Consider the following 8,791-nt stretch of genomic DNA (forward strand, 5'->3'; position numbering starts at 1 on the left):
GGGGTGGGGGGCGGGCAGAGAGCAGACCATCAGGGGTTCAGGGAACAAAGACCAGATACTTGGAATTGGGGGGGGGGGTAGGGTGGGGGGGCCAAAAAGGGAAACCAGAGGAGCAACTGGGGATCCAGGTGTCAGAGATGAGGGGACTCGGGGAACCAGGGGAGAGCAACAGGGCTGAGTGAGGGGCGGGGGGCAAGAGCAGGTGCAAGGGGGGCGGTAGTAGCCCCTCGGGGTCACCCCTCTCCTTCCTCCCTCCCTGGATTTCAGTTCCTTCTCCCCAGCCCTGACTCCTTGAACGTCACTGACAATGGCAGCTATCTTGAGGAGTGGGGCCCGCGGGCCTGCCCGCTGTTCAGCGCGCCCTGGGGAGTGGTGAGGGGTACCCCCGCCCCCTACCTGCCTCCCCGCACTATACTTGAACATTCATCTGTACTGAAGTGTTACTTGAACCGGGGGAACCTCGGGCCTGGGGGAGCCAGAGCTTAAGGGGACGGGACCAGCTTGGACTGAGACTGGACTGGTGGACCGCCCAGTTCGGACTGGACCACCCCAGGCTCTCTCGCTTTACTGTATTGAGCAGCTCCACCCCTCCTGACCCTGAGGTGGGGGTGGGGGGTGGTGGGCCAGCCCAGTGATGGGGAAGATGGGACTCCTCCAGCTTGGCTCTTCCCACTCTTTCATCGTCATGGAACCTTGTATCCCATTTGCCCAGGGAACTGCCACTCCTGGTTGCCATGGAATTAGCAGCCAATGGACACCTCCCAAAGCCAGCGCTAAGGCTGGAAATGGCCCCTCTTAGTTGCCATGGGAACTTAGTAACGACTCTTGGCCCTCCCCTGCCCCTTCCTCTGCGGGGGCGGGGCTTTGGGAGCCAGGGGTAGGGGCAGGGGCCAGGTCCCGCCCCTCAGCCCGGGTCTCCATGGGGAGCCAGACTGGACCATGTTGGGGAGGGGGGAATAGCCACATACCTCAGGTAACAGGGAGGTGCGAGGGTGGGGGGGAGGGACTGGGTGGACCAAAGGCCGGAGGGGAGGGGGTCCTGGGGATTCGCAGAAGGCTTGAGGATGGGGCCGCTTGGGGGAGGGGGAGGAGGCAGCCCAGCAAGGGATAAGTGGGGGACCCAGCCGGGCTGGGCCCCTGGGCCCCGGGTCTGTACAATACGGTTTGCTATAAAACTCAAAATCTTCCAGCCGGGGCCGCCGAGTTTGCGTGTGGTTGTCTGTGGCGTTGGGGATGCCGAGGGTGGGAGTTAGGGGGGATGACCGGAGTATTCTTTGAGGGTCTGGGAGGACGGGGCTCTTTGGATGGGTCTGGGGGACCTAAGGTCTAAGTGGGCCTCCAGAAATTGAGGCTGCAGGGCCTCCTGCAGTCTTTAGGGTGAGATGGGGTCACTTCTCCTGAGTTTACTGTTCAGGTGAGGGTTAGGAGTCTGGACATTCGAGGTGTGCAGGTGTACCTGGAGTGGTCCAGGATCCGGAACTCCCAGTCACTGGGGCTCGGCGTTCATCACAGTGGGGTTGAGGCACCCAGAGGACATCCTAGGTGGACTGGGGTCTCGGGGTCCCTTGGGATCTCTGTCCACGGTCCCCCGGCTCCACCCCATCATGTGGCCGCCTCAGCTCCGCCTCCGCCCCAGTTCCTGTTTCGGCCTCGGCTTCAGCCCCTAGGGCTCCCCGCAGTCGCCTGCTCTTCCTGCTCCGCCCGGGCCACGTCTTCCTGGGAGCTCGCCGCCCGCATCCCCGCTCGTCCCGCCAGGGCATGGGGCCTTCCCCAGACCTGGGCCCGCCCTGCTGGGGCCCCAGAGGCGACTCGGCTCCGCCTTGACGGACCAGCCCGCTTGGTGCCGCAGCCCCAGGATGAAGGGCGGCGAGGGGGACCCGGGCGAACAGGCCCCGCTGAACCCAGAGGCCGAGAGCCCCGCGGGCTCGGCCACGTACCGGGAGTTCGTGCATCGCGGCTACCTGGACCTCATGGGGGCCAGTCAGCATTCGCTGCGGGCGCTCAGCTGGCGCCGCCTCTACCTCAGCCGGGCCAAGCTCAAAGCCTCCAGCCGCACGTCTGCCCTGCTCTCGGGCTTCGCCATGGTGAGGGGAGGGAAGGGGCGCACAGGGTGGGGGTGAAGCCCCTGGTGGGGAACGGATCGGAGGCAAGATGAACAGGTACCTAAGGGAGACAGGGTGGAGGAGTGGGAAAGACCGGTCTTTCAAAGGAAAAGTAGGGGGAGGAAACAAGGTCCCAAGGGACTATGCAAGTCTCTCTTAATGGGTGTGGGGGTGGCTCCTAGCATAAACTGGGCCCGAGGAGGATAAGCAAATCCTAAACGCGTCACTGGGGACACACATCACAGGGAAACATACGCAAGGACAGAGCGCAGAGCTCCAGAAGGGACAGGATACGCAGAAGTGGTTTCTGGGTCCCCACCACAGGCTCAACAGCAAATCCGAGCTGGTTGGGGCTGAAGGATGACTTCAAGCATCCAGGGGGTGAGAATAAACTGGATGGAGCAGTCACCCAACAGGAGGAGGGCGGCCAGGCCCTAGGGGACATGAAGAGTGCTTAGTGGTGGCCTGGGAAAGCTCTCAGAAGATACCTGTGAGGGAGTCTCGGGAGAAAGCTGTCTAGGAAGCACGATTCTGGAGATGATAAACTCCAAGTGTGGGCAGATGCTAATCAGCTAAACTCCAAGTGTGGGCAGATGCTAATCAGCTAACGGTCCAGCAGAGGCCTCACAGGAAGCAGGCTGAGGGAGGTCCTAGGGTGAGGAGACATCAGCAGACACAGGTCCTGGCTCCTTCCTGCCTGTGGCCAGCTGTGTGACCCGGGACAGGCCTCCGCCCCCCATTGCTGGCCAGTGGGAAATTGTGAGATCGTGGAAGGGCGCGCCCTCTGTAGCTGGCCAGGGAGCCACCCCAAGCAAGATGAGCTGATATTTGTCATCAGATCCTGGATCCAGGCACGTCAGAGCAAGACCCGCATCAGAATGGCTGAGACTCCCTGTTGATGGAAACCAAGGCCCAAAGTGCGTGGTGGCTCTGCCAGAGCACTCAGCAGCTGAAGGATACAGGAGGAACTGAGACCCAGGGTCGCTGGACTGTTCTTCCAGGATATCATGACAGGAAAAAGGAGAAAATGGGCTGGAGAGGGGTCCTCATGGAAATGGGGGTATCAAGATGGGGATAAAAAGGGGCCATAGCCCTGGGTGGTTTGAGTTGGTCCCTGCCCTTCTCTTTGTCACAGCCTCTGTATTCGCATGACTGGCAGGAACATTTCTATCCCTAAGGGTCATCCTTAGGTCTATGGTTTTCTATGTGAGGGTCCTGGATCCACAGGCCAGCTCACCCTGCCAGATGTGGGGTCATCTCAGGACAGGGAATGCTCCCCTTCACCTGTACAGACTGCAGAGAAAGGAGAGCAGCCCTGGGGACCCAGCTGAGGGAGTTGCCCCACCCCCAACCCCCCATGGTCCAGTGTGTTCCCAAGGAGACAATCCCGCCTGCTCTGAACTTGCAGGTTGCTGAGGTGACAGCTTAAGGGCCAGGACCTTCTCTGCAGGATCAAGAGGCCAGATGAGTAGGTTCTGGGGGTCACACTGGCCCCAGTCCTGTCAGGGATGAGCAAGGCTGAATCAGGCTCCGGAGAAACCAAGACCAGGCCTGGCCCAGATTACTGTCTGTAGAAAACTGCTAACATCCGCTGCGGCCCAATTTCCCAAAATACTCAGCCTTGCCTTCCTACTACTACCCTCTCGGCTCTGCACTTTCCTCCTTGCCCCAGCCCAGAGCAATCTAATGGATCCTGAAAGAACCAGGCATGGGGGAAGAACCTGATCCTGGAATTCAGGTGACCTGGGTTAGAATAACATTATATAAACTGTATTGAACCGTCACTAAGTACCAGGCACTATGCTTAAGGGTTTAATGTGTATCATCTTCCTATCATCCTCCAAAGTAGGTACTACTACTAAGACTATTTTATAAATGAGAAAACTGAGGATCAGAAATATTAAGACACCTGCCTATGGTTCCACAGCAAGTACGTGGCAGGATTTGAATTTAGTCAGTTTAGCTCAGAATCCAAATTTATACAACCCTAGAACAAGATTATCAACTCTAATACGTGCAAAGACCACACAGGTGGTATGGATGTCAAGTTGGCTGGGTGGGGACTGTGGCTTTCAAGAGACCCTCATCACCTGTGCAAAGGGAGCAGCCATGACTCAACTCTGACTGATAGTTGCCATGCAGGAATGTGGGCCTGGTGTAATCTGATCTTCCAAATTTCCAGGAGGATCTGGAAATAGGGATATTTACATGAAATCTCTTGAGTTTTAGAAGTTGGCAACAATTCTTAAAAAAAATAAAATAAAATGCACTGTCTGAGCCAAGCAGAACATGTTTGCAAGCTGGCTTGGGTTGTGGTGTGCCAGTTTGCAAACTCCGGCCTTGGACTTCAGTGTTAACTCTAATAATAACAGCAAACATTTACTTGAGCATACTATGTACCTCACACTATTCTTATCACTTGATGTATCTCTAAACGTATCATTAAATTTTCACAACAACCCTATAAGGCAGGTAGGTGCTGTTATCCATCCCTATTTTCCAGATGAGGAAAGGGAGGCACAGAGAGAACTAAACCACTTGCTCAAGACTACAGTTTGTACAACTGAAAATGAACCCAGGCAGCCCCGCTCCAGAATCTGTGCTTTTTTTAACCCCTATTTTTTTAAGTGAAAATCATGTGCATCTTTTTCAAAATTATCTTAAACTTACTTATTTGGCTGCATTGGGTGTTAGTTACAGCACATTGGACATATTGCGGCCCACAGACTCTCCATTTGCAGCTCGTGGGCTTAGTTGCTCCAAGGCATGTAGGATCTTAGTTCTCCCTCCAGGGATTGAACCCGTGTCCCCTGCATTGCAAGGCACATTCTTAACCACTGGACCATCAGGGAAGCCCCGGGCCCCTGTATTATAAAAGATAAGATGGTCAGAAACATGCCATCCAACCCTCTAGTTTCCCCCCAGGAGGGGAAACCAAAGCCTGGAAGAGGACAGAGCCTTGCCAAGGTTGTCCATTTATTCACTTAAAGCATGGGGGCCTTCTTTCTACTAAGCACTGTTCTAGGTCTTAGGGATACATCAGTGATGTACAGGCAAAAAAGCCCTCTACTGTTGAGGTTATGGACACTCAACCCATCCCCTCTTGTCCCCACAGGTGGCCATGGTTGAGGTGCAGCTGGAGAGCAAACATGAATACCCGCCGGGCCTGCTGGTGGCCTTCAGCGCCTGCACCACCGTGCTGGTGGCTGTGCACCTCTTTGCACTCATGGTCTCCACCTGTCTGCTGCCTCACATTGAAGCCGTTAGCAACATCCACAACCTCAACTCTGTCCACCAGTCTCCACACCAGAGACTCCACCGCTACGTGGAACTGGCCTGGGGCTTCTCCACTGCCTTGGGCACCTTCCTTTTTCTGGCTGAAGTTGTCCTGGTTGGCTGGGTCAAGTTTGTGCCCATCGGGGCCCCCTTAGGCACATCAGGCTCAGTGGGACCTGCCTCCCAGCTGCCGACAGTGGCCACCTCCCTTAGTCCAGCTTCCAAGCCGTCCTCTGTTTCTGTAGCCCCATCACAGGCTGAGCCCCCTGAGCCCTGCCCCCCACGGCAAGCATGTGGCAGTGGTGCGGCCCATGGACCAGGCTGGCAAGCCGCCATGGCCTCCACGGCAATCATGGTACCTGTAGGGCTAGTGTTTGTGGCCTTTGCCCTGCATTTCTACCGCTCCTTGGTGGCTCACAAGACCGACCGCCACAAGCAAGAGCTAGAGGAGTTGAGTCGCCTGCAGGGGGAGCTTCAGGCTGTGTGAGGCTGGTGTTAGCCCAAGGCTGAGAGCGCTGCCTGCCCCAGGGGTCAGTCAGAGGCCCCGGATCTACCAACCCCATTCTGAGGCCGTGCGTGGAGCCACTTCCTGTGGCCACTCTCAGGTGGAGAACAGATTCCTGCCCTCAGGGTCCTTCGGGCTAGATCTTGGGGCAGCTCCCACATTCCCAGGGATTCTCCCTGTCTAGTCTGCCTCATGGGTTTTGGAAGCTCTACTCTACACCCAGGGGGCTGGGAAGAGAATGAGAGTTAAGTGGAAGGTCCTTGGTCCAAGCTCCTGTGGCAGGTAGAGGGGAGGCAGGGAGACCCTGGTCAGACCTTCGGTGCTCTTAGCCACTTGCCCCCATACAGAATGAGAACGTCAGAAGGATACTCGCCCATCCAGCTGGCCCAGAAGGCAGGCAATCCTTATTTTACTTTTGTAGACTGTTTTATGGTTGGCTTTTTTTTTTTTTTTAAGCTTTCCCCCATCCTCAGATTTTGATTTCCACGCTCTCGCTTTGGCATTTGGGTAGAGAGGGATTTAGGTGTTTCTCCCCCAGGCACAGGTCCAGCCTTTCCAAGGGAGAGCTTCCCTATTTGGAGGAGGTTCAAATGCCTGCCCCACTGCCCTAGACACACACTCATGCTTCTATAATTGATTCCTACTCTCCTGGTCCAGGGCCGGGGGGCCACGCACCCAGCCTGACTCCCTAGCAAGGATTGGGGTGATAAGGGAGAAGGTCCATTCCATAGCCCTTAGACTACAGAACTCTTCTGACACTGAATTTTTGATGCACCTAGTTTTGTATAATAAATTGTGTTTTACACATGTCGCTGTGGCTGTGAATGGAGTGAAGAGGAGGCCTCCTCGGGAACAGGGACTTGTTCTTAAGAGCCAAGTAGAGGCAAGTATCCCTGGGGGCAGGGTAGAGGTGGAGGAGGGAAGGTTCCAGGCTTGACTCCCTTCTAGTGCTGACAGGGCCCAGTAGCTTCTGAATGTGGAGACTGAGTTAGGCTAAAGGGTTTTGCAATCTTGTTACAGAATCCAGGGTCTCTATCTCTTCCATTGAGCATGGGAGTAAAAACCCTGTTTTAAAACTCAACATTCAAAAAACTAAGAGCATGGCATCCAGCCCCATTACTTCATGGCAAACAGAAGGAGGAAAAGTGGAAACAGTGATAGATTTTTCTTTCTTTGGGCTCCAGAATCACTGCAGACAGTGACTGCAGCCACGAAATTAAAAGAAACTTGCTCTTTAGAAGGAAAGCTATGACAAACCTAGACAGCATATTAAAAAGTAGAGTCATCATTTTTTCAGCAGAGGTCCGTATAGTCAAAGCTATGGTTTTTCCAGTTGCCATGTATGGATGCAAGAGTTGAAGGCTAAGTGCTGAAGAACTGATGCCTTCGAATTGTGGTGCTGAAGATTCCTGAGAATCCCTTGGACTGCAAGTAGATCAAATCAATCAATCCTAAGGAAATCAACCCTGAATATTTATTTATTGGGAGGACTGATGATGAAGCTGAAGCTCCAGTTCTTGGCCCCCTGACGCGAAGGGCAGTAGCAAAGACCCTGATGCTGGGAAAGATTGAAGGCAAGAGAAGGGGCAGCAGAGGATGAGATAGTTAGATAGCATCACCAACTCAATGGATATGAAACTCCGGGAGACAGTGAAGGACAGGGAAGCATGGCATGCTGGAGTCCATGGGGTTGCAAAGAGTTGGACACGACTTAGTAACGGAACAACATTAAGTTTCTTTTAGTGTAAGTTTCTTTCTTGAGTAACTACACATACTAGGGGCTTCTCATAGGTCATTTTATTTAGCCTATTTAACTGCTTTAACAATCACCTCAAGAGACAAGTCTTGAAAGCCACACAGCCAGTCAGGGAAAACTTGGACCACCTTTACTATCACAAGGGGAACCTTTCGCTTGAGAAAAGGAGTATCTTTCAATGAGGACCAGAGAAAGAATCTGATTTCATTACCCCTGTTTCCATTGTAAATTTATTTCTTCAGCCTCATTTTCCTTAAATTTATAAAGGGTCCTAAGCCTCTCCCAGAAGAGTTCTTTTGGTGTTGAGATTTTGGACAAATCGCTTTTCCTATTCCTTAAAATTGTGAATTTACATGAACCAGGCCTCAGGGGCCTTTCCTGCACTGTTTTAACGCCTACAATAGTTCTGCATAACAGTAATTAACATCTATTTTCAGAAGAAGAATCTGAAGCTTTATGAAGTTAGTGACTTGCCCAAGGTCATACATCAAAAAGTCTGGAACTTAGGGCATCCCCTCAGCTCTGATAGTGCCTGGGAGTGCCATTACCCTGAGACCAAGAAAGCTGCGTCCAAGCCTAAGAAAAAGAGTGCCGATCATCAGGGCGACCTCAGCCCAAGTCTCAGGTTTAAGCCTGGGCTGGTGCTGCCCTCGAGCGGCGGGACTGCGTAAGCGAGGCGGGGCAGAGGGTTGCACAACTGAAAACGGCGGGCACTGGGACCATGATAATCTGGGAAATCAACCAGCCCACCCTAGTTCAAGTACGACCTAATTTACCGTTTTTTACAGGACTGGTTCAAGATCCTTTAAGACCCACCCTTATCACACAACTTTGACACCGACTAAGATTTAATCACTAATGGCGGGCCAGTACAGGCAAAGTGCGGCACCCTCTGCCGGCCTCAGTGTCCCCTATCTGTCAAATGGGCATGTTAAAAAACTGCCCAAATAGGATAATGGGAGGAAAACGTTCCTTGCATTACGTGAGGCGCCAAACAGCCTGAGTCACCGTTGTTGGTGGTATTTTTCCATTTCCTGGGCGCCCCTCCCAGCCCGCCCGGGTTTCCGAGGGTCCTACAGGAAGCGCCCCGGCGACGCCGGGCTCCGCACGCTGACCACGCCCTCTGTGCGCGGAGCCTTGGCCCCGCCCACT

The 8,791-nt window shown here is 54.0% G+C and overlaps 1 protein-coding gene across 2 annotated transcripts; it reads left to right on the forward strand.

The window, feature by feature from the left end:
• The first annotated feature begins 128 nt into the window (after window positions 1–128).
• Window positions 129–6,690, forward strand: ORAI3 (ORAI calcium release-activated calcium modulator 3). Of its 2 annotated transcripts, none has more exons than XM_070779935.1 (2): window positions 129–973; window positions 5,218–6,690. In XM_070779935.1, the coding sequence occupies exons 1-2, from the start codon at window positions 920–922 to the stop codon at window positions 5,863–5,865; spliced, it is 702 nt and encodes a 233-aa protein (XP_070636036.1). In that variant the 5' UTR covers window positions 129–919; the 3' UTR covers window positions 5,866–6,690. The 2 variants fall into 2 exon arrangements, with proteins under 2 accessions (XP_070636036.1, XP_070636035.1); XM_070779934.1 differs by lacking the exon at window positions 129–973 and adding an exon at window positions 1,305–2,084.
• The last annotated feature ends 2,101 nt before the right edge of the window (window positions 6,691–8,791 follow it).

Source organism: Bos indicus, chromosome 25 (genome assembly GCF_029378745.1).
Source record: "Bos indicus isolate NIAB-ARS_2022 breed Sahiwal x Tharparkar chromosome 25, NIAB-ARS_B.indTharparkar_mat_pri_1.0, whole genome shotgun sequence".
NCBI lineage: Eukaryota > Metazoa > Chordata > Mammalia > Artiodactyla > Bovidae > Bos > Bos indicus.